At 41.4% G+C, this 26422-nt stretch overlaps 2 protein-coding genes across 4 annotated transcripts in view; both read right to left on the reverse strand.

The window, feature by feature from the left end:
* Positions 1 to 864: 864 nt before the first annotated feature.
* VPS41 (VPS41 subunit of HOPS complex) overlaps positions 865 to 26422 on the reverse strand; it is a 243433-nt gene continuing 217875 nt past the window's right edge. For 2 of the 3 annotated variants that reach the window (XM_087713103.1, XM_087713102.1), the window contains 4 exons: positions 16086 to 16185; positions 10554 to 10598; positions 5346 to 5425; positions 865 to 2363 (listed from right to left, as the gene is read on the reverse strand). In XM_087713103.1, the coding sequence (XP_087569229.1) occupies positions 2283 to 2363; positions 5346 to 5425; positions 10554 to 10598; positions 16086 to 16185 (306 nt within the window). In that variant the 3' untranslated portion in view covers positions 865 to 2282. Of the gene's footprint in view, positions 2364 to 5345; positions 5426 to 10553; positions 10599 to 16085; positions 16186 to 26422 lie in introns of those variants that run through there. The other variant, XR_015696388.1, reaches the window with a different exon arrangement.
* On the reverse strand, positions 20547 to 24988 carry LOC148045905 (uncharacterized). Its single transcript, XM_087713104.1, has one exon. It carries the CDS (start codon positions 24490 to 24492, stop codon positions 23446 to 23448), a length of 1047 nt encoding a protein of 348 aa, XP_087569230.1. The 5' UTR covers positions 24493 to 24988; the 3' UTR covers positions 20547 to 23445.

Consider the following 26422-nt stretch of genomic DNA (forward strand, 5'->3'; position numbering starts at 1 on the left):
TATTTATCAGCACAAATGCAACACAAATGTAACAAAGGCAATAGTAAAAATAATGGCTTTCTGTCATGATGTCGTGAGGAGGCACCCGCATCCAGAGTTCACCATGCCAGTGGAGAAATGAGAGATCTAATTGTCCAGCAGAGTCTGCCAATGTTGAGCAGGGAGGATGAGAAAAGTAGCGAGGTTTTGTGCCAGCTGGCCAACAGGGAATAGGTCAGGCAGGGCTGGCTGGCTGAGGAGGGGTATAATGGCTGCTCAGTGGCTCCCACCACCACCAGCAGTTTGGGTGCCCCAGCTGTGTCCAAGCCAAGAAAGTGGAGGTGCAGCAGTATGGATGACCCTCAAAGATAGCTCCATTTTCAAATGCCTCATTTGCACGCAGAGACCCCATTTACATCCAAGTGAAGTCCACGGGAGAATGGGATCTCATTCCTCCCCAGGTGCAGCAAACTCTGCTGGGCTGGATGCAGTTGAGGGGCCTAGACCTGATGCTTCCTTGCTCAGTTGAAGGCTTCCTGAACTGAAACAGCAAGGCCAGCACACATGAGTAAGCAGCGCACCTGGGCCACAGAGGTGTTGGTTCCTGTACCTGGTCTTAGATTTGACTCATGAGGCCACTCTGGAGCCAACAAGGGACCTCCCAGCTGCCTTGGCCCCTGGGCATACGCATAGTAGGCAGAGAGAAAATAGGGGCTGGCATGCTGGGTGAAAGGGAGGCACTCCATCCCTGCTCTATTGCCTTTTTACTATATTGAGTGAATTGTAAAAAATGTCATTCCCAAATTTTCTTGGCTCAGGGCTTTTTTCTTTATCAATTCCATAGTAAGTTCTAAGCACTTGTTTACAAATTATATCCTTTAGAAGTCAATTTAAAACATGTCTTTATTGAAAATTTAAAACACAAATACATGGGTATCATTTAACAATCTGTTATAAATTTCCACTATAACTTTGTCTAATCTCTTGTTACTTTTTGAATGTTCTGTACATTGGATCAGCAGCTGCTGTTTGTTTATTTGTTCCACAAATTACTAATATATTTGGATAGTTCAAATTAAAGTCAGCAAAAGTATATTCTTGAGAGCTGCTTAGCATCATTTTCATTTTGAAAAAACCACAAAGGTAACTATTATGGCTAACTAATAGAACTTTTGATTAGCCTCCTCCTGCTGAGTCTTTCTAGAAATTAAATTATATTTAACTATATTTTCAATGGCCAATGATACCAGGATCAGTTGTTCTCTGAATCAGTTTTGTAAATTCCTAAGGAATTCCAAATGTATGTAATAGCACAATAAATTTGCCTAACCCTTTAAGCATAATATATAATTCTGAAGATTACCATATTTTTTGGAGTATAAGACGTATCTTCCCCCTCCCCCCAAAAAAATCTGGATGCATCTTATAGACTGAATACAGCATTTTGGCCTCCCAAAACCCCGCCCCCTTCACAAAAATGGACATGCCGAGGGTTTGGGAGGCCTGCAAAGTGCTCCTGAAGGCTGGGGAGGGCAAAAACGAGCAAAAAATGGGCCATTGTTTGCTCATTTTTGCCTCCCAGCCCCCAGGAGCACTTTGCAGGCCTCTCAATCTCTCTGCATATCCCATTTTTCACAAAAAATGAGGCATGTAGAAGGTTTGGGAGGTCTGCAGAATGCAAAACCTTTTTATTTTATTTTACCTCTTTAAAATCTTGGTGCGTCTTATACTCCAGTGAGTTTTATATTTCAAAAATACAGTAAATTATTTCAAGTGACAAAGCGGAAAATCTTGTCTTTAAGTTTTTTAGAGGCACCTGCTTGCATCTAGTAGCATTTGAATGTTTAAATATTTAAGCATATTTAAATATTTTTAACACTGACTGTTTTGCTATCAACAAAAACTGTTTGGAATTCTCAGAAGAAAAAAATAGATAAGATCTAAACAGCGACTAATGTTTGAACCTGTCCATAAATATAGATTCAAAATGCATTCTACATAACATGATTTAGTTTGAGGTCACACTGTATCAACAGTAAATTTTCCCATAGACATTTATCTTATGTTATATAATATAGGTTTGGCCAAACAGGTGACCAATTTGAACTGCAGCAAGTATGAGTCAGTTACAATAGCCTGCACATGGTCATAAGACTTCAAATTTATATAGGAAATATCAGTGACATGTAAGATTAAAGCTCTTTTTATTATATAGTTAAACTATATGTGTGTGTGTGTGTTCTTTTGTCCCACATGAAAGCAACCGCATACACATACAGATGTTTTTGATATGCCAGAGAAGGTTATTTTTTCATCTCCAAGATGGCGCTGCCTGGGCCACGGTGTTTAGCACTGCAAATATTACAGAAGTGTAATGAAGATTCCTGGAAATAAAAAAATTGAATGATTTTATATTACTGCATATTTGGCAGCAAATAAAAGCAAAACTGACAAGATTATGATTTTTTTTTAAAGTACAACCAGCATTACTTTATTAGCAATTGAAATAAGAGATTATAGTTTTTTTGTTTTATTTAATAAAGAGAGAAGTATAAAAGAGAAAATTTAGCCAGAGCACTACAACATTCATCCTTAAGTAAAAATTCATATACACAATCTATTGCTCAAATCCATTAACTGTGCCTGTTCAAATCCAGTCACATAACATTGTGATGTTGTTTTGTCAGTTTCCAGCAACATACATACACACACACACACATTTGGGAGAATGGAATTCCTTAACAACCAAGTGATTTGCTTAACAACAGCAGTGCCTTGCTTTATGACTGTCATAAAAAGATTTAAATGTAAGTCAGTGATCCACTTAATGACTGCAATGACTTATGACTAAGATTCTAGGTTCAGTTGTGTTTGATAAGTGAGGATTACCTGTATCTCACAATATTTTATTGTATTGCTTTATTGTATATCATGTTTATATTCCTTGAATTACATTCTTTGATATAATTAGAAACTGCATTTGATAGCAGTTTGCTTTAAGGATGATGGATTGTACTGTTGCTTGAGAAGCACAAATTCAGATTTCCTTTGCGTACATGGGGTTAGTCAAATGCTTTTTTCAAAATTAATCAATATTTATGAAATGTGCTGAGTATGAAATGTGACACCTTATTCTGTGAGCTGCACTGATTCTCAGTTTGCTTCTAGGCATGATTCACTGTGCCAGTTATTACCAACAAAATCCTACAGGGCATAGGATCTGGTTACTGTTTGTCTCCCATAGCATCTGTCTGACTGATTCAATGTTGGGATTGATGTGCTCTGGATACTTCAATTAAACAATTATCTATCAGAAGCCCAACACCTTCTCTATAGTAGCTCATGCCATCTAGAATCAGATTCCTCTAAAATCTGGATGGCCCCCACCTTGTTGGTATTTCAGAGAGCATTGAAGATTTGATTTTGTATCCAGGGCTTTGGCAAGGGTGATTGAAGCCCCCTTCCACAGAATAGAGTTGTGGTTTGGATGTTGCTGGTTTGTGCCATGTTTTGTTCTTTGTTTTTATCATTGTATTATTTATGTCCTGTGTGTTTTTATCTGCAGACTATCCAGAGTGGTTGAAAGTCAAGGTACAAAATTAAATGAATAAATGCCTATCAAACATATACAATCATATACAAGTGAGTTTATTTACTCCAGTAATAGAATAGTTGTAATCTTAAAACATGCAACTTGAATTTCCACATTGCAAAACACATGAAAATATTCCATATTTATTTTTGAGAAGATGCTTAAATATATGGAGAAACAGAATCTAAATCTACTTCAGTTCTTAGAAATGAAATTGATCTTGTTCCACAAGACGACTCTAATATTTTGCCTACTGTTAACTACAAGGAATAAGCTGGAAAAAACCACTTCTGTGATTCAAAACAGGAATTAATTAGGAAATAGCTTCTCCAATAATCTTTTCAATCCCAGAAGTAATTGTCATTAAACTGATTGAAAATCCCAGTTAAATATGTACAGTATTGCAACTTGCATTTTGAGTGCTAAATTATGCAATAAGTATTTTGACCCTGTTGTGGGAAAATCATTTCCACAGATTAAAATGCCTCCCCAACTAATCAATCATTAAACTAGTAGATTTTACTAAGGCTATTAAAATATATGCAAATTAATAGATAATTTGATTTTAAGTGCCCATTGTATTAAATGGGATATAAAAATAACTTCTTGTTAAAGTCTAAGTGAAAGTTTCTCCTTGTTATCAACCTTAAATACTCAAAGAGCCATTTGAATCAGTTTCCCACAGAAAAGAAAACATTGAGAACCAGAAAACCTGGGTGGATTCAACGTCATTCCCACCCAGTTACATGATAAACCCTCCAGCTATGCCTATCCAGTTTTTGTGGCTCCTGCTCTCTCTCTCTCTCTCCCTCCCTCCCTCCCTCTCTCTCTCTCACACACACACACAATCTCATTTCTATTTTTCTCTCTCTCTCTTGTACATGAGAGGAGATACCCTCTGCAAGTGAGTGGCCGGGCTTGGCCAAAGCGCAGCAAAGTCATAGAGTGGGCAGATTGACCTGCTGATGGGCGAGTGTCTTTGGTGAGGGCATTCTGGCTTTCTCTGAACCTGATCCCTGGTGTATGTGTGCAAGGTTCAGCAGGGCCAGCCCCCTTTTCCTGCTGTCCTGAGCTTCTTTAGTCCTCCAACAGTGCCACTGGTGGTGTTCATTGAAAGCGTCCTCCAGGCGGCTTTAAATCGTGCACAGGGGACTTTTTCCACCCAGAGGATGCTTTTCAATCAACACTGCTGGTGGCACCACTCAGCTGGAGGAGTAAAGAGGCTCAGGGCAGTGGGAAAAGGGGGATAGCTCTGCTGAATCTCACATGGCCACCTCATGGATCAGGTTCAGAGAAAGCCGGAGTGCTTTCACCAAAGACGCTCGCCCATCAGCTGGTCAACCCGCCCGCATCCCATGCCTTCTCTGTGCTTTTGCCAAGGCCAGCTGGTTACTTGAGGTATCACTGCTCGTGTGCACTCTCCTGGCCGCACAACAGCCAACCAGGGGGTTGCATGAGAAGGAGAAGGGTCATCTTCAGGGAAGCCACCACTGTGGCTTGTGCTCGCTCCTCACCTGCAGGCCTGTCCCCCTTTCCGTTGTACCCTCCTTCCGGATCCCATTCCCACCCTGCCAGCCCTCATGCTAGTGAGGTTGATGTCAGTCACAGCTGGGTTGGGCCAGTGTTTCAGGGTGGAGAACAGGTCACACGACTGGGTCAGCAGGTAGCAGCAGGAGAGGGCTCAAACAGCCACATGCGGCTCCGGAGCCACCAGCTGCCAACACCTAGACTAGGATAATGTTCAGAACACAAAGAGATTAAATTGGTCACTTACTGTGTTAGGTTCAGGAAAACATTCTTTGTGGAACATATGTCTGCAGTGAAACACTATTACATTGTAAGATTTAGATGCATCTGGCAAGGGGAAAGAGAAAAATACATTAAATACATTAATGTAAATAACAAAAATCAGCAAAATATTGCACTATGATAAAATATTACACTTCATTAATGAGGAGATATTTATGAACACTTTCAAATCTCTTTCACTAATTAGATAAACTCAGTTTTGTTTCTGCATATTCATGGAGATAGCTTTGGGGGAGAAAAACAAGAAAAAAAATCTGCCTCTACCTCCCAGCAATTTGCCTCCTTGCAGCAAACAGCCCCGACATGTTCAGAACAGCCTGATTTAGCACAAGCATCTGATTGGTGGTTGGATTGGCCTCACGGAATACCGCCGATCAGCTGTGGGGATCCCTGCCACCCATTCCCACAGCCACCTATTGCCGCCTCCACAAACCCCATTTTCGGCCTTCACATGTCCCATTTCCAGCCTCCGTGTGTGCCATTTTTGGCTCGTTCCAGGCGGCAGGTATTGCCACAGGCTGAAAGCAGGATGCATGGAGGCCCAAAATGGCACATGCGGAGGCCAAAAATGGGATGCGCAGGAGGTAAAAATGGGGCATGCGGAGGCAAAAAATGGGGCATGCGGAGGCAAAAAATGGGGTCCGTGGAGGTGGCGATAGGTGGCAGCAGCAATAGGCGGTGGTGGTAGCAATCCCTGCAGCCTGGAACAGCTGATCGGCGGTATTCTGCCAATCAGCTGCTAGTGCTAAATCAGGTGTTCTGAAGCTGACCAGGCTGTTTGCTGTTTGTTGCAAGAAGGCAAATTGCTGGGAGACAGAAGACGAGGTGTGGAGGCCGGCTGGTGGGTGGGATTTCAGCAACATTCGCTCTATAAGACACACAGACATTTTCACCCACTTTTTTTGAGTGGGGAAGTGCATCTTATAGACTGAAAAATACAGTATTTTTGTTCTTGAAAAGTCGTATTTATCCATGGAAGCAAGTAGATATCTATGGTTCTAAGATGAACATACATTCTGAGAAAGAATGTGTTACATCCAGTTTAGTAAAATATCCTACCTGAGGTCTCTATCTATAAAATGGATTATTATGACTTCTTGAAATACAACAGTGAAATTTAAAATCAGCTATTATTTTTTTCCTATTTAATTTTATATAGCTTCTCAATTTGATTGCATAGTAATTAATTTGTTAATGAACTGTCCCTCCCAAATCGCTATTAATCCCAGCTACTCAAACTTGCGCAAACCGCTTTTGCGGAACTGCGTTTAACCTGTTTGTTGAGTGCGTGAATGTATGAATGGAGTGAGAATGTACCCGCTTTTAAATTAACTAATTTATTATATTGTTGTACTCTTTTAATGATTATTGTAGGGTGTGTATGAGGAGACTGTTTGTGTGGTACACATGATGGGACTGAGAGTGCGGTCTGGAGCCCCCTCCACTGAGTGCAGAAGCAGAATGGATGGGGGCCCAGATCTGCCTCCCGTCCTAGAATGAATGGTATGTGCGGCCTGCCGGGAAGAATGGTGGCCATGGGAGAGGGTCTACGGGGATGGGGGCGGGTTGGAGCATTGCTGTTACGACTGGGAGGGGCAGATATGACGGGAACTGTAGGGCTAGCCATTACCGGGGAAGAAGGGCTCACTACATCACAGCGATCCCTTGTTCCGGCCCCTCAAGCTCAACTCAAGGACTTGGTGACAGAGGAAATCAGGGCCCTGGTCTCAAGTTGCTGTTGCTAAATGTCAGATCTGTGGTAAATAAAGCTCCCCTTGTCCAGGACTTAATATTAGACGAGGGGGAAGACCTGGCATGTATTACTGAAACCTGGCTGGGCCAAGAGGGAGGAGTCCCCCTCTTAGAAATGTGCCCAGAAGGGTTCAAGGTGCTCCACCAACCGCGACACCAGTAAAGGGGTGGGGGAGTGGCAGTTATTATCCGAAGGTCGTTAGTTCCTCGCAGGATCCCTGCCCCAGAGATGGTGGGGTGTGAGTCTCTCCTCTTGAAGTTGGACCTAGGGGTTCAATTGGGCTTGTTTCTGATGTACCTACCTCCCAGCTGCATCACAACAGCCCTGCCTGAGCTACTAGAGACAGTAGCCGGGTTGGCGGTGGAGTTCCCCAGACTAATGGTATTGGGGGACTTTAACCTGCCATCTCTAGGAGAACACTCTGACGGGGCACAGGAGTTCATGGCTTCCATGACAACCATGGACTTGACCCAAGTAGTTCAGGGTCCGACTCATAGAGCGGGACACACGCTCGACCTTGTGTTTCTCTCGGGGCAGTGGAGACGTGATCTTGAATTAAGGAGAATAGAGATATCGCCCTTGTCATGGTCAGATCACTCCTCGCTGAGGCTTGACTTTGGGATGCCACCCCCCCCATTGCAGGGAGGTGGAGCCGATTAAGTGGTTCTGCCCCAGGCGCCTGATGGACCCGTTGGGATTTCAGAAGGAGCTTGGAGAGATACCTGACTCTCTTGTCCACAATCCGACAGAGTCCTTGGTCGCTACCTGGAATACTGCGGCGGCTGAGGCACTGGATCGGATTGCGCCTTTGCAACCTCTCCGCAGCAGTGGATCCAGGAGGGCACCTTGGTTTACCGAGGAACTCCAGGAGATGAAGTGCCAAAAGAGATGCCTAGAGCGACGCTGGAGGACTAGTAACTCCGAATCTGACCGAACACTATTAAGAGCCTTTATTAGGACTTATTTAGTGGCGATACGGGCGGCAAAATGCGGAAAATTTTTCCACTCTTATTGCGTCTGCAGAATCTCGCCCAGCCGCCCTGTTTAGGGTAACCTCTTGAAAGGTGAGGATGCGGGGGAAATCCTTCAAGGAAGGGCTGAGGAATTTGTTCAGTTTCTGTCGGATAAAATCACTCAGATTCAGACAGACCTGGACTCCACTTGGGCAGTACCAGCGGAGATACCGAGGGAGAGTCTTGATCAGATTACCTGGAATGAGTTCGAGCCTGTCACTCCTGAGGAAGTGGACAAGGCCATAGGAGCGATGAGTGCCTCCACCTGTTTACTGGACCTGTTCCCCTTCTGGCTGGTCTCGACCAGCAGGGAGGTAACACAAGGCTGGATCCAGATGATTACGAACGCGTCTTTACAGGAGGGATCTTTCCCGCAACCTTTGAAGGAAGCGGTGGTAAGACCCCCCCCTCAAGAAGCCTTCTCTGGACCCAGCTATTCTTAACAACTACCGTCCTGTCTCCAACCTTCCTTTTTGGGGGAAGGTTGTCGAGAAGGTGATGGCGCTTTAACTCCGACGGTCCTTGAATGAAGCAGATTACCTAGATTCCTTTCAGTCTGCTTTCAGGCCTGGGTACAGCACTGAAACCGCTTTGGTCGCACTGACCGATGATCTCTGGCGGGCCAGGGATAGGGGACACTCCTCTATCCTAGTGCTCCTTGACCTCTCAGCAGCCTTCGATACCATCGACTATGGTATCCTTCTGCGACGGCTGGAAGAGGTGGGAGTGGGAGGCACTGTTTTACGGTGGTTCTCCTCTTACCTCTCTGACAGGTCGCAGTCGGTGTTGGTTGGGGGGCAAAGGTCGACCCATAGGCCCCTTAAATGTGGTGTGCCACAGGGCTCGGTCCTGTCCCCCCTCCTATTTAACATGTACATGAAGCTGCTGGGTGAGATTTGACAGCACAGGGTTAAATACCATCAATATGCGGATGATACGCAATTGTATCTCTCCGCCCCATGCCAGTTCAGTGTAGCGGCGGACGTGATGTGCCGATGCCTGGAAGCTGTCAGGATCTGGATGGGAGTGAACAAACTTGCACTCAATCCTGACAAGACTGAGTGGCTGTGGATGCTGCCCCTGAAAGACAGTTCAGATAGTCCATCCTTAATCCTGGGGGGTGAGAATTTACACCCCTCAGAGAGGGCCTGCAACTTGGGGGTCCTCCTGGATCCACAGCTGACATTGGAACACCATCTGTCAGCTGTGACCAGGGGGGCCTTTGCCCAGGTTCGCCTGGTGCATCAGTTGCGGCCCTACTTGGATCAGGAGGCACTTCAAACAGTCATTCACACCCTTGTCACCTCAAGACTGGACTACTGTAATGCGCTCTACATGGGGCTGCCCCTGAAAAGCGTTCAGAGACTGCAACTAGTCCAGAACACAGCTGCGCGAGCGATATTGGGTGTACCAAGATACACCCACGTTACACCTATCCTCTGTGAGCTGCACTGGCTTCCTATTAGTCTCTGGACGCAATTCAAGGTGCTGGTTATTACCTTTAAAGCCCTACATGGCTTAGGACCAGGATACCTGCGAGACCGCCTCCTGCCACATACCTCCCAACGGCCAGTGAGATCCCACAGAATGGGCCTCCTTCAGATGCCATCATCCAGACACTGTCGGCTGGCGGCTCCCCAGAGGAGGGCCTTCTCTGTGGCTGCTCCGGCCCTTTGGAATGAACTACCTCCAGAGATCCAGACCTTGCCCACTCTCATGGCCTTCCGAAAAGCTGTTAAAACCTGGCTATTCCGGCAGGCCTGGGGCTGTTGACCTCACTGCTGAGGTCCAGCCCCAATCAGATTGGGTGTATGGGTGATGTTTTAAATTGTTCTCCTTATTTTTTATTAATTACTTTTCTTTTCACTTTGTACGCCACCCGGAGTCCTCCGGGATTGGGTGGCCTATACATTATTAAATAAATAAATAAATAAATAAATAACTATGACGTTGCACTGTCATATTGTAAATTGGATTTCTTTATCATATAAAATAGTGTAGTCCTAATCTTTTTTTAAAGGAAGCAGAGATAATTGGACTATTACTTTAAATCTGGGAGGCAACATTTTGATAGTGGAGACTACAGTTATGAATTTTGGAGAACCATAGGGTACTTTTTTCATATTTGGAACTGAAATGTATTGACTTCTCAATTCTGCAAAATTGCTGAAAGGAGTCTAGTTGTAAGTCGAGAACTACCTGTTTTATATATCTCTTGCAGCAATACCAACCGTTTCAAGCAAATATCAGAAAGGGTTCCAATGGTATACGGACTACTGGTGGGGCACTAAAATAACATTTCTAACAACTAACATTGCAGTAATCAGATATTTTAAACAGATTCCAGCCATATTTATTCTCTACAGAACATGTATAGTGAATGCAAAGTACAGCCATATAATCATACCTGTAGGCAGTATAGGAGAAAGGCATATTTCACAGATATTTTCCTCTATAAGAAAAAATAATGACATACAAAGGTTAATATAATAGATTTGTTTCTGTTTTGAGCAGTAATTCTCAAAGTTGAGAAATTTTTTAGTACAGGTACCGTGTTTCCCCAAAAATAAAACAGGGTTTTATTTTTTTTTTACCCCCGAAATATGGCCTTGGCCTTATTATCTGGGTCTGTATGTTATTATTTTCTGGCAGGTGGGGTGGTTGAGAAGCAAGATGCGTGTCTTACCTTTCCAGCTCTGTCGCGTTCCTCGCCATTGTGTCCAGGGAAACACATAATCAAAGTTTAATCAAACTTCTCGAACTCGCGACAAGGTTTTTTTACAAGGCGTTTCCCTGGACACAATGGTGAGGAATGTGACGGAATTGCCAGTCTCCAGTAAGACACGTGTCTTTTGATGGGGCACAATTTGGAGGGGCAGAGGGGGCAGGGCATGGGGCAGGCCAGGCTGCAAGTGTTACCAGACATTGACAGCTCCGTTGCATCTCTCAGTCAGTCTGTGCAGGGAAACACCTTCCATGGTAAAGAAAAACCTCTTGTAAGTGCGAGCAATTAACTTCTAGAACTCATGAGTAGTTTTTCTTTATTGTGCAAGGCACAGACTGGCCGAGAGACACAAGGTAGCTGTCAGTGTCCTGTAAGATGTGTGTCTCGCGGCCCAACATCTCCCAGCTCGCCACAATGGGAACAACATCCTGCTTCCCTTCCCCGTCCGTGGGCATGTCCTATTTTCAGGGAAACATGATAGTCCTTGATTTATAACCATTTGAAGTTACAACATCATTGAAAAAAGTAACTTATGGCCATTTTTTACATGTAAAACAATTGCAGCATCCCCATGGCCACCTGATCAAAATGTGGATGCTTGTCAACTGGCATGCATTTATGATGGTTGCAATGTTCCAAAGTCATGTGATTACCATTTATAACCTTCCCAGCCAGCTTCCAAAAAGCAAAGTGAATGGAGGCAGCCAGATTTGCTTAATCACTGAAATTACTGGGACAAAAGTCACTTAACAACTATTTTGCTTAGCGGTGGGCAAGGATAATTGACGCGAAAATACAGCCTCTCATTATCAAGACAACCCCTGCCTTCTCGAGGTGCCCACCGTTTCCAACAGAAGGGGCTCTGTCGACTCTTGGGCCCGGCGAGCTCAAGTAGTACTTAGCCTAGAATCATGGATCCCGTTCCGGGATGCATGCGACTCTACAGCGAAGGGATTGGCGATGCCGTACCGACGCTAAAGACTTAAGTCAAGTAAGTCAATTTTGCTTAGCAGCAGCAATTTTGGGCTCAATTGTTGTTATAAATTAAAAACTACCTATATATGAAAAATAGGTCTTGATATCAATGAAAATATTAATACTTTCTGCAGTGACGTCATCGTGCTGGGGTTGAGGAACGGCAGCTCCAGTAACCTGTAACCCAATTTTCTTCGTTTGGACTCTCTTTTGAGCACTGCGAAACCTGAAGGGCTCAGCAGATTCAGGTGGAAGCTCTGAAGACACTGGGGTAGTAAGGCAACACCCCGCCCCTGTGGGTAGGAGAAACCCACTAAATGGATGAAGATCTATCCTGTCATTTGGACAGCACTGGAATGATGGTGGCCGCATAAGAGGGAAGCAAATAGAAAAAGCAGTTGAAATCGAGGCATTTGTTATCATCGACAACCCAAGAAAGGAGGACAATGTGAAATTGGCAGAGCAGGTGAGCTGGAAAGAAAAAGGCTCTGTGGTGAAGACTGTTTTTACAGTCTGAATTGGTACCGAAAAGCAGCGAGAGCAGAGGTGGGGAGTGGAAAGTGGCAGCGTGAATAATAGAAGTGATTGTAGAGGGAAACCCGAAATGATTTATACATATATACACATACATACATCTACAATAAGGATACATAAGTAATATTAATATTAAGAACTAGAAGAAACTGGAAAAAAAAGAAAGCGGAATTATTGAAAGAAAACCATAGAGAGGCTGATTATTAGAACTGAGTATCTGTATAACAGATATAACTGAGATATATTTATTTGCATAAGATAACAGTGTGATATATAATTCTGTGATATATATAATAGTTAAGGATTAAAAATAGAATATCGGATAGTCTAGATATTGAAACATGATATTAAGAATGATTAATTATTGTTAAATATTGAGATATATAACCACTGATATTTGTGATAAAGTAGAGTAGAACTTGTATGCAACTGTGGGCGAGGATAAACAGAGGGATAAAATGGCAACTAGTATTACTTTAACGAAGACAGGGAAAAAAACAACATCTAATCCTGTATCAGCAGCATCCTCACCCTCAAACCAAAGATCTATCGAGAGTGCATTGGGGCTGGAGAAAGGTGGATAGACGGCAGGAACAGCGGGACCAGCACAAACAATGCAAAGTATGCAATTGATGATACAAGAGACAATGATGATACAAGAGACAATGATGAAAACCCCAAGAAGAGATAGCTACAAATCACGAAGAGACGAGGAGGAACCTTATGAGGAAATTAAAAACAAAATGGGAGAATTGAAAGGAGATATCAAAAACATGGATGACAAAATTGAAAAGATACAGAACATCATAACCATCAATGAACAGAAAATCCAGAACATCAAAACAAAAATAGAACATACAGATCAGAGGTTGGAAAGAATGGAGTTGCAATATTCATAAATTAATAGAGTTAGAAGAAATGGAAATAGCTTCATATTATCTAGGATTCCAAAACATAGTTGAAGAAAAAGAGGAAGACTTGAAAGGAAAAATGACCGAAATTTTCCTAAAATTTTACAGAGAAAGGAACAAGAGATGAAAGGAGACATTGATGAGGTTTACCGTGTACACACCAATTATGTCAGAAGACATAGACTATCGAAAGAAGTGCATGTAAGATTTGCCAAAAGAACAACTAGAGATGAAGTGTACAAAAAAACTAGAAAAGGGACAATAACATACAAGGGAAAAGAGTTGATTACTCTTAAACTGATACCACAGAGAGTCAGGGAAGAACATAGATGACCAATTTTTAACTAACCAGTTAAATAAAAACAGAATAATGTATGGATGGTTGGTATCGGAAGGGATATTGGTCTCTTGGCAAGGAAAAAGATAAAAAATAGATAACATAGAAAAAGTGCAAGAATTCTATGAAAAATACTTCACAAGAGAAGAAGAATAAGGAAGTAAAGAGGACCTAGAAAGTAGAAGTCAAAAGAGATAGCAACCTATATAGAGGAAAAAATAAACTCCAAAGCAGTCTACTCTGATTAAGAAGGCAGGAGTCTAGAGACAACAGAAAAACTGATCTTATTAATAGTGATATATGCATCAAATCAGAAACAAGAGGAATTCTATAGGAAATTACACAACAAAATAAATGGATTAGAGTATGAAAATATTTGCTTAATTGGGGATTATAATGCAATAGTGGATAAAAAGATGGACTATGAAAGTAAAAAAATAGACAAAAAATAGGTTATTTAAATGGCAATGGAATATAAACTATATGATATTTGGAGATAAAGGCACAAAACAAGAAAGCAGTATACCTTCTATTCAAACCCTTGCCAATCTTGGTCGAGAATTGATATGGCCTGAATATCATCTGGACTATGTAATCAATTAGAGGAAATCGAAATTGAAACAAATGAGTGGGCGGATCATAACCCAATAAAATTAAAATGGAATGGCCAAAAAAGAAGAAAAAGATGAATGATAAAAGAAACAGAATACACTCAAATATTAAAGAATTAAAATTATTTTTTAGAACGAACCAAAAAGAAGACACCTCAATACAAAATCTCTGGGATACCATGTAGGCATACATAAGAGGCCTCACGATCGCCTATATAGTGAGAAAAATCAGAAAACAAAAAGAGCAACAAGAATGTATGCAAAAAGAACTTAGGGAAGCCGAAGCTGAATTACAGAAAGACTCAAAGAATAAAATTAAAAAAGAAAAAAGAGAGATGATAAAACATAAGATTAATTTAATAATCCAAAAAGAATTAGCACAGAAAATTAAAGCGGCCAAACAAAATTACTTTGAACAAGCCAATAAACCTGGACGATGGCTGGCATGCAGATTGAAAAATGAAAGAGAAAAAAGGATGATATATCAACTAAAAGACGATGAGGGAAATATTCAACATAAATTGGAAGAAAACAAGCAAATTATTAAAAAATATTTCATAAAATTATAAGCGCAAGATAGTATAGAGAAAATGAAGATAAAACAATATTTAAACCCAGAAAAGATAATTCCAATCTCAAAAGAACAAAGAGAGGAGATATACAGGCCAATAACGACAGCCGAAATAGAATTAGCCCTGAAAAACCAGAAGAAGTATAAATTGCCAGGGCCAGACAGAATCCCGATGGAGTTATACAATTACAATCAAATAATATTGGAAGAACTAGGAGTGGAAATGTTTAACGAAGTTTTAGGAAAAGCCAAGATGCCTGAATCATGGACGGAAACAATAATATCACTAATCCCTAAAGAAGAAGCTAACTTACAAGAAATTCAAAACTACAGACCAATTTCACTATTGAATTCCAATTATAAATTATTTGCAGGATAGCAAGGAAAGAGGAGGCTTAGCATTACCAGACTGGGAGTTATACGCACAAGCAGTAACCATAACATGGGTGAAGGACTGGATAGAGTTAAAGAATAAAAGAATCTTGACCTTAGAAGGCCATGATCTGCAAGTAGATTGGCATATGTTCCTATGGGATGATAAAAACAAAACACACAAATACTTTCAAAAACATCTAATTAGAAGCATGCTAGTGCACAACTGGCTCAAAATTTAAAAAAAATCACTATGTGAAAATCCCAAAGTGGCTATCCCCGACAGAAAGGATGATCCACCTTATAATTTGTAATGGAATATGTTTTTATTGTGTTTGTTGTGTCTTGTTTGTTTGTGTCTATTAAAAAAATAATAATAAAAAAGAAAGGACGACACATCCAAATTTTACAGATATGAATAAAGTGCTGATACAGAGACTTAATTAATGGACAGGGAAATTTAAAAATAATTGAAGAATTGGCAGAACAATACATGAAAGTCGACTGGCTAACCTACTTGCAAATCAAAGCTAAACAAATAACGACACTAAATTATACGACATCCAAATGGAACCAAACGAATTAGACAAAATAATTCAAAGCACAGAAAGAAAGATGATAGGGAGAATATATAAATTTCTTCTAAAGTATAAAATGGAAGAAGAAATTGTGAAGGAACAAATGGTAAAATGAACATAGAACTTTGGCTACAATATTGAATTAGATAAATGGGAAAAATTTGGGGAGACAAAATTAGAGATAATCCCAAAAACTCTTCAACTGCCAAGATTTTAACAGAAAAGAATATTTGTAGCTCAGGGATGAACTGTGAAGTCCTTAGGGGCTCAGAGAGCTCAGAGATAGGCTTATATTTCAGTATTTGCAACAATTTATGGAACTTACCATCCACAAGTACTCCACGCATTTGTGTTCGATGCATTTTTTTCAACAATGAAAGAGTGTCAGCCACAAGAATCTTCTTGCATCCTTCTCGAAGCAAAATCTAGAAAAAGCAAAAACATAACTATATAATAATTTGTCAGCAGGTCGTCTAATTTTATTACTAAGTCTAAATATTATCACCAAAGACAATGACTTCTGGAGCTTTAAAAAAGGAATAATTAAAATTAAGCATTATCAATGTTAAGTATGTGCCATAGTACTTAACAATATGTGTAAACCTACTAAAATTTCAGAAAACATTTTTCTATAATTTTCCTTAAGAAAGATATGGATATCTGTAAATGACCTATTACTTTGTATTTTCTGATACATTTTAATGTCATTTTTAGCAATAGAATTTAATGTCATTTTGACAATAGCACCTACATTTTGTTAATAATGAGCTGCATTATAATAATAAAATGAAATCTGTACCAGTAGCAATATAGCCTTTTAACAAATAGCTACCCAATCAATTTTAGATAAATATTCCTAATTGGTTAATCAATTAAACTTTATTTAAATCTTTTATATATTGATATCTATTATTCCTACTTACTGTAATGTTTTTCATTCTATCGCATTTTAAAATTCCCTTTTGCTAAAGCTTTGTCTTAGAAGAAATAACAGGTTATCTATTCCCAAATTATTATTTGAAGCCATGCATTAATGGCAGTTTATCTAGTTAGAACCACATATTCCAACTATTTGGCCCAGGTAATCAAAAAGAGAAATGAAAGCAAGTGTCTGGAAGTCTGGGAAATATGTAGGGGCACCATTCTCATAACTGAACCTTACTGCCTTTGAGACAATTTCACATCACATTTTGTTATAAAAAACCATTCATCCTTACCATTTGTCTTCCAATTTTTAATGATTGTTCAAAGATTAAGAATTCTATCTATTAGTGCATAAGTTCTCAGACTTTATGCTACTGTGATCTTCTAAAATAATAAAGCAATTTGTAACTCTTCTATGAAACTAAATAATTAGGATTGGGTAAGAAAGATATAAACATTTTTTAAATAATTAAATTGTAATTTATATAGTATAGGACTCTCAAATGTTTTGGCCTTGTACAAATAAAAAGTGATCAAAGTTTTGACAATACTTAAAGTTTCTCTATAAAAGACTCATCTTTAAAAAAATTTTGACTACCGTATTTTTTGGAGTATAAGACATAATGGAGTATAAGACGCACCAGATTTTGAAGAGGCAAATTTTAAAAAAAGTTTTTGCGCTCTGCAGACCTCTCAAAAATGGCTCATTTTTCATGAAAATGGGCCATTTTATGTCAAAAAAGGGCACACATAGCCTTTACGAGGCTTATCGACACAAAACGACCTGTTTTTTTAAAATCATTTTTGCCCTCCTTAGCCCCCAGGAGCACTCTGGAAGCCTCCTAAAGGCTATGCATGGCCATTTTTGCAAAGGGGGTGGGATGTTGGGAGGCCAAAAATGCTGTATTCAGTGTATAAGATGTACCCAGATTTTCAGCCTCTCTTTTGAGGGAAAAAGGTGCGTCTTATAATATAATACGGTAATTTGTTCATCACCTTGGAAGTAGAGGGTGTAGTCTGCATCAATAGACAGTTGTAAAACTGTTCATTTCTTTGGTTTTACAAATATTATTTCTTTGTTGTTATAACACTGCCTTTAATCAAGAAAGATGCATTATAATGAATTAAGAAAACAGTATTTATTCATCTTGGTAAACTTAAGCTTCAGTTTTCAGAATTCCACAGTCATTATGCTGGGAATTCTGGAAGTTCAACGCACTCATCTTAAATTTAAGAAACACAGAGTTAGAATTAAGCCAGAATTAAAGGCAAATACAAGTTTATTGCCAAAAACAGGATGTTCATATGGTGTCCCCCCCCTATTTTTCTCCGTATATTGTGTAATTGTGAAAAGAGGCTCTGTATTAGTCATTTCACCCAGCTAAAATCTGTGACACCCCAAAACACCACCAGCAGGCTTTATTTAATTAATCTAGAGTCAGATTTTTCTCCCACCACTTATTGGTCAAGTGTCAGGATTTAAAATAAATCTAGGGAAAACAAAAATACTAGCTATAAATATGAATACTAAACAAAAGGAAGAACTAGAAGGAATGATAGGATGCGAAATAGTTAAGAAGGTCAAATATTTAGGGGTTCATATTTCAACCTCAAATGGGAAATTATATAAGTATAATTATGAACCACGTTAGCATAGTATACAGACAGAGATGAAAAAATGGGATAAGTTACAGTTATCTTTGCTGGGAAGAATAGCAGCAGTGAAAATGAATATTTTACCTAATTTTTTATTTCTTTTCCAAATGCTACCTATACTTAAAAAAGATGTGAACCTGTTAGAATGGCAGAAGGGTATTAATAAATTTGTATGGGCAGGAAAGAAGCCGAGAGAAAACTAAAAATAATGCAAGATGTGCGTGAGAGGGGAGGTTTGAAAGTACCCAACCTAAAATTATATTATGATGCAGTAGCATTATCTGTAATTAGTGATTGGATTGATTTAACAAATGATAGGATACTTAATATCGAGGGGTATGATCTGGTATATGGCTGGCATGCTTATCTGTTATATAACAAAAAAGTGGACAAGAATTTTAAAAGTCATATCTTAAGGAATGCTTTACTGCGGGTTTGGAAAAAATACCAATATAAATTAAATGATAAGATCTCCATGTGGGCAATTCCTAGACATGCAATAGAAAATATGAACATAGCACAAAAACAGGATATAATTACTTACAGACAGCTTCTTACTCTAGAAAGTGGTGTATTACAACTAAAATCCTTAGATGTATTAAAAGAGGAAAAGGTAATTCAAACATGGTTCCAGTATGGACAGCTACAGGCCAGGTGGAAAACAGATCAAAAAATTGGTTTCATGCAAGTCGAGGATAATTTATTTAAACAAATAAGAGATCAAAGTTTAATGCACATAAAGAGAATATACAATGTATTAGTACAGATGGATTCCGAAACAGAATTAGTTAAAGACTGTATAATAAAGTGGGCTCAAAATATTGAAGAACCAATAATGTTGGATACATGGGAAGGAATTTGGATAAGAAATGTAAAATTTACACAAGCCCAAAACTTGAGAGAAAACTTCTATAAGATGTTTTATAGATGGCACTTGGATCCTAAAAAGTTGGCTTCTATGTATCCGAATCTACAACCTAAATGTTGGGGATGTGATTCTCTCAACTCTACATATTTTCATATATGGTGGACTTGCAAAAAGGTTAAGGCATTTTGGATAAAAATATGGTGGATTATGCAAAATGTTCTTAAAAAAAGGATAAAGTTTACTGCTCAGTTATTTTGGTTAGGTATAATTACTGATTGTACAGCTGTAGAGATTAATTTGATTTTGCACTTAATAACTGCAGCTAGATTGTTGGTGGCGCAATACTGGAAGAAGGAAGACTTGCCTACAATTCAAGAATGGACATTGAAAGTCACAAATTTAGCTGAGGTGGCTAAAATATCTGCATATCTTAAGCACCACTCAAATGAGAGATATAAACGAGACTGGAAAAAATGGATTGATTATATACAAAATAAATACGGGACTAAGAAATTCCAGATAGCTTATGATTAAGATCAGGAATGATATAAATTGTTTAAAGCTAGCTTAGCAAGGAGGAGCTAAGTTCAATGTAAAGATGTTATCAATTTTTTATTCTTTTTTCCAATATATTTTAGACTGTTTTTGTTAAAGATTTATACCGTGTATGGGTTCTGGGAAGTCGGGGGAGGGAAGGTTGGGGGGGTTAGGGGGGAGGGTGGGAGGGAGGGATATATATTAGGCTTGACGAGAGGTGTTAGAGTTTAATGTAATTTGACTCCACATGTATACTGTCTTCTCTTATTTTTTCTTTAAAACTAGGATATGTTAAGTATATTGATATGGAAGTGGTAATACACCAAGGAGAGGAAGAGTGGGAAACAGAAGGGAGAAGAAAGATGGGAAGAGAGGGATAGGAGAGAGGGTAAGGGGGGAAGATGAGGAGGATAAGGAGGAGTGGAATGTAGAGAGAGGAGAAGGAGAAAGGGGAAGTAGAGTAGGAAGGATGATGGAGAGAAGATAGGAGGTAGGAGAGAGGGAGAAGAAAGAGGTGTATGGAGAGCAGAAGAGCTAATAATGGGTTTTTATTTTTGGGGGGGTGTTGATGACAAGAGGAACTGTTGTAATTACTATTTAATACTATAGGACAGTGGTTCCCAAACTTGGCAACTTTAAGACTTGTGGACTTCAACTCCCAGAGTTCTCCAGCCAGAAGAGTTAGCTGGAGAATTCTGGGAGTTGAAGTCCAAAAGTCTTTTTTTAAATTTTTTTTATTTTTTTTGTTATATAAACAACACATACCCACAACAGTGGGGAAAAAAAAAGTCAAAACAAAAAAGAACAAAAAACAAAACAGAGGAAAAAAACCACAAGTATATGTTATAAAAAAGTATATCAGCTGGTTACAACAAGTTTTTGTGCATCGCTTCCATTAATTCATATTAATTCAAATATCTTAACTCAAATGTTTACCATATTAACATCATCATACCTCCACTTTTAGTTGACTACAGTTGTTTAAACATCCTTCATCCTTAACTATACCAAAAATGTAATCCATAACCACATGCAGGCATTTCATTTACTTGTTTATAAAATCCTCCATTAACATCAAATCCTCATATCCTGTTTTAGCTAAACATCTATAATATTTAATACCAAAAATTTCATCCTCCATGTATATAATTTATTATCATTCTCCTTTCTTTATTTAATTATATCGTATATCATAGCATTTTCCCCATATTAGTTAAGATTTAACTGTATATAGTTTTATTTTTTATAATAATTATTATTGTGATTAATAACCTTTATATATAGTCCAAAGATATTTCTAACCTTCCCTTCTCATATCCAATTATTATTTATCATAGCAACTCAACATTATATACATTACTATCATTATCAATTATTATTCAACTATATCTATTACAAATGAATTTAACTAGGTTTAGCTAGTTTTAAATTATACTCTTCCATCTATCAGCCTGTGTCTCTCCAGTAACAGAACCGCCTTAAATCTGTTGCCATTCGTGGGTCCAATACTCCAAACATCTTTATGAGCAAGTCCATACAAAGAAATCTTTGTACCTTTTTGCTTATGGTGCCTCTCATATAATGCTGCCGCCCTCCTTTTATTTCCTTTATTAGCTTGTCTTTAATTCTCAGTGGTGATATCAAAAGTTTTGCAGATGGTATTTCATAAAGTATAAATTCTTTAATGCTTCTCACTCCTCCTGCGCCCTGTCTTTTGAAGTAAATCTTCTGTGTGGCTGCTCCCCCTTCAGACATTCCATCATTTTCTCCCTCAGAGGTAAACCAGTTGCCCCGAATATCAGCAAATTGAGATTTTTTATCTCTGACATCCTTAGTTTGTATTTGAAGAACATTCTCAATTTTTCCCTCGTATTTTGTTGCTAAAAACACCAAATAATCCAATTTTCTCTCAATTCTAGCCTGTGTGGCAGATAATTTCTGTAGCGCTGAAAAAATAATTTGAATAGACACTAGAATAGACGCCATGTTTATACGCAGTTAGTATTTTTTCTTGAGAGCTCTGAGGTATTTGCAGGCTAGGAGCTGTGCAATCTTATCAGATCTTAGACCAATACAGCCAAGCAATAAAAGTGTCAAGTTGTAAACAACCAAATTATAGTGAATTGGTTTACAGCCTGCTTGCAGAGGATCAGAGGAGATGTTGGAGTAAAGGCGCAATCTGGTTTAGAGCCTCCGCTGCCGCTATATTCCAAGCAGCGACCAAGGACTCCGCCGGACTGTGGGCCAGAGAGTCAGGTATCTCACCAAGTGCCGTCTGAAATCCCATAGGGTCCATCAGGTGTCTGGGGTGGAACCACCTAATCGGTTCCCCCTCCCTACAGTGGGGGATTGGTTTCTGAAAGTCAAGCCTCAGTAGGAAGTGATCTGACCATGACAAGGGCAAGATCTTAATGCCCTTCAAATCTAGATCACGTCTCCAGTGCTCCGAGAGAAACACGAGGTCGAGCGTATGACCCGCTGTATGAGTCGGACCCTGAATTACCTGGGTCAAATTCATGGCTGTCATGGAAGCCATGAACTCCTGTGCTCCATCAGAGCGTTCACCGAGCGATGGCAGGTTGAAATCCCCCAGCACTATAAGCCTGGGGAACTCAACCGCCAGCTCGGCTACTGACTCGAGGAGAACAGGCAGGGCTGTTGTAACGCTGTTGGGAGGTAGGTACGTTAGAAACAAACCCACTTGACCCCCAAGGTCCAACTTTACCAGCAGGGACTCACACCCGACAATCTCTACAGCAGGGATCCTACAAGGAACTAGTGACTCTCGGATGATGATTGCCACTCCTCCACCCCTTCCTTGGTGTTGTGGAGCACCTGAAACCCTTCTGGACACATTTCAGTGAGGGGGACTCCTCCCTCATGGTCCAGCCAGGTTTCAGTAATACATGCCAGGTCTGCCCCCTCGTCTAATATTAGGTCCCGGACGAGGGGAGCTTTGTGAACTACAAACCTGGCATTTAGCAACAGCAGCCTGAGACCAGGGCCCTGACAACTCTCGCCATCTGGTCCTGGAGTGGAGCTAACAGGGCCGGAAGGGGGAATCACTGTGATGTAGCGAACCCTCTTTCCCCGGTAATGGCTAGCCATATAACTCCCGTTGCCTCCCCCAACTATGACCGTGATACACCGGCCCATCCCCGCACCAGTAGACCCCACTTCCTCTCCCATGGCCTCTGTTCTCCCCGGCAGGCCATTCATATCATTCATTCTGGGACGAGAGGTAGGCCTGGGCCCCCTACCACTTCTGCTGCTGCACTCAGTGGAGGAGGTACAGGCTGCACTCTCAGTCCTCTCATACATACCCACAGTCATTCACTCATACATTCCCCACTATGGTCAGTTAAAAAAGTACACAATACAATAGGTAATATAAATTAGTTAAAAGTAAGTGGGCTCATGCATCAACAATCATACCATACACACTCCATCCATAAAATTGCGCAGGTCTTGAAAGTCCAATCAAGTGGATTTGTGCAGATAGGAGGTGAGGATCAGTGATAGTAAAGGGGGGAGAGTTTCTCCGTTCCTCTCCCTTCCTGTGAGTCCAGAAGAAGCCAAAGAGGGTCCAGGGGCCCAGAGTCTATAATGGCTGGGGTAGTTGCAGATGGGAGGGGGGGACATAAGCACCAGTTTGAAACAGAGGCAAGTTCGTAGCCTCGTCCCCCCCCGCTTCTCGTTGTTAGTCCAAAAGAGGCGCAGTCAAAGAAGAGCAGCGTGCAAGCCCCGCAGCAGCAACAACCCGGAAAAGGAGGCCGCAGCAAGAAAAAAAAAAGGGGGGGGGGAGAACTGGGCTGCTCTTACGTTTTCCGTTCTTCCGGGAAATGCTTCTCCCTCTTCCAGGCAGTTTCTGGACAGCCTCTGCATGCTTTTCAGTTCCCGCAGGAGAGATCTCTCGCTCACCAGATTCCTCACCATCTCCACAGTAATGCCTGCCTTCCATGCTGTGATCTTGCTCATCTTTGCTAAATTGTCTCTGCTGCGAATCAAAGAGGACGGGTCTGGCCTTGGGGACATTACGAGATGTGTCTTTAAATGGACCCGACACCTCGTCTTCGTGATTCGGGTCCTCCCTTTGGAGGAACTCCTCGGCCAGTTGCACCGCTTGGGCACAAGTCTCTGCCCCGCTCTCTTGAACCCAGCACTGCATCCCTTGGGGCAGGATGGCCAGGAACTGCTCCAGGATCACCAGCTCCAAGATCTGCTCCTTGGTGTGCCTCTCCGGCTTCAGACAGCGATGGCAGAAGTCTTGAAGTTGGATGCAAACCTCCCGGGGCCCCTCGGCTTCCTTGTAGCAAAATTGCCGAAAACGTTGATGCGGCCACTCCTGGCAGCTGGCTTCCCCATGCAAGATGGCCACCTTCATTTTCCCATCAGTCTCCTGGGCGCCGTTGCCATTGGCCTTCTTGGCTTCTCTGGGGCCAGGTGGCCATCTGCTTCCTCCCCAACGAGCCTCTTCCACCCTCTTCAAGTCATTCCAAAAGGCTTTGAGGTCCTCCCACAGTGCGGGGGGTTCTGACAGCTGTGATTTGCTCCGGTTGGATAAAAGAGCCTGTTCCCTTTTTGGGGATCCCTGCCACTGCAGTACAGGAATTTGGGGTAGCTCTTCCCCTGGCTCAATCTTAATCTGTGTGTCCAAGTGGTTGGAATTGGGATACGTTTTGGGGCCTAGTCCCAATTCCTCCATCGGTTCTTCCTTGTCGAGTCCCTCTTCCATCTTATCGTTCATTTTTGTTTTGGGTGAGATGAATTTTTGGCTCAAGGCTGAGTTGGCTCTTCCTCTCCATAGCAGCCAGCATCACAAAAAACATTCTCTTCCAACTTTTGGTCTTGCGATGGGTCATCTGAACAAGTTTTAGGTCAAGCTAATTAGTCTCCTACAGGTGATACCTTGGGCTGAGGCTCTCTCCTGCCCATCAACTCCCAGAACTTAAGGGACATTTCTTCTAAGTCAAGTAGGGAGGTCCCCACCATGGTTTAGCTAAGATCTGTCTCAGAATGAAACCCGAGATGAAGTTGAGTTCTTTGGAGACATTGTCCGCGGAGAGCCTGGTGCATTTTTTGTGGTGGGTGCCTGGCCCCGTTGTACTGTACCAGTTGCACCAGGATCCAGAACCCACCACTACTTGACACCCATTAGGTTAATCTTTACAAGTTTATTTTAAAAAAGAACCCAACAGCTTGCAATTTGGTATTCAGTCCTTTGCTCCATTGGCTGGATCCAGAGAATGGGGCGTTGGTTCTTACCTGATAGGCCCCTTCTCTGGGCAGGTGGAGACAGCAGTCATGCACAGGTTAACTCAGTCAGTAACCAATAGAACTGAGTCTACCAAAGTGATATCATCGGCTCTGAGGAGCATGCTCCCGCTTTTCATGATGAAGGAGATTAGTAGACTGCTGTGTGTAAACAATCACTTTCTTTCCATAGTCAACACGATATGTACCCCGCACATCTCTGCGAGGTAGGCCAGAATGCTAGGGTGGGGTGACTGCTGTCTCCACCTGCCTAGAGAAGGGGCGTATCAGGTAAGAATCAATGCCCCATTCTCCTAAGTTGGTGGAGACAGTGGTTATGCATGGGACGTACCAAAGCTGGCATGTCCCCGGGAGGGCATGAGACTGGCCTATGAGCTGGAGGATGGAAGGACCTGCTGGAGCACTCACCGTCCGAAAGCTGCATCAGCCGATGCATACCTATCTACCTTGTAATGTCTGATAAAGGAATTAGGGGTAGCTCAGGTCGCTGCTTTACAGATCTTCTCCACCGAGGCCTGCCGCGCCCATGCTGCTGATGTGGCTACGTTGCACGTGGAATGAGCCGTAATGTTGGGTGGAGGAGGGAGATGATGCGTGATGTAAGTTTGAGCAATGGCAGATCTGATCCAATGTCTGATAATGGAAGGAGAGGCTTTTAGGCCTTTGTTGGTCAGGTGAAACGAGACAAAGAAGGTTTCGCTGCGTCTGAAAGCAGCCATATTGGCGAAGTAAGTTTTAAGAGCATGCCTGATGTCTAGCTTGTGCCATTTGCGCTCCAGATTGTGAGATGGAGCCGGGCAGAAATTTGGAAGAGTGAGATCCAGAGAGCGATGAAATGCTGAATTCACCTTCGGAACAAAGGTGGGGTTGATGCGAAGGACCACACGGTCTGGGTGGAAGATACACAGGTTGGCCCAGACGGAAAGGGCTGCCAACTCTGACACCCTCCGTGCTGATGTTATGGCCACCAGAAAGGCAGTCTTGAGAGTGAGGTGGTGCAGAGTTGCCGCCCTGAGGGGTTCAAAGGGCGGTTCTGTAAGGAAGTCGAGGACCTAGGTCAGATCCCAGGAGAGGAATCAGTGCATGTCAGGAGGACATATATTGGATGCCCATTTAAGGAACCTGCGGGCGTAAGGATGGAAGGAGAGGGGCTCATCTCGGTGGAGAGAGAGAACTGGGGAGAGAACTGCCACCTGCCGCCGCAAGGTATTCGGAGAAAGTCCCTTATCAAGACCCTGCTGCAAGAATTCAAGAAGCTGGGGTACTGCAGCTTTCAATGGGTCCTCCCCTCGCCCCAGGCACCACATTACAAAAGTCTGTAGATTCGTATATCCTATTGGTAGCTGGGCAGCGTGAGGCTTGAGTGGTATGGATCACAGTCTCGGAAAGGTTATCTGCCCTCA

The sequence above is a fragment of the Thamnophis sirtalis genome, unplaced genomic scaffold (genome assembly GCF_051295495.1).
Source record: "Thamnophis sirtalis isolate CommonGarterSnake01/CBP01778 unplaced genomic scaffold, rThaSir2_p1.2 scaffold_4, whole genome shotgun sequence".
Classification (NCBI taxonomy): Eukaryota; Metazoa; Chordata; class Lepidosauria; order Squamata; family Natricidae; genus Thamnophis; species Thamnophis sirtalis.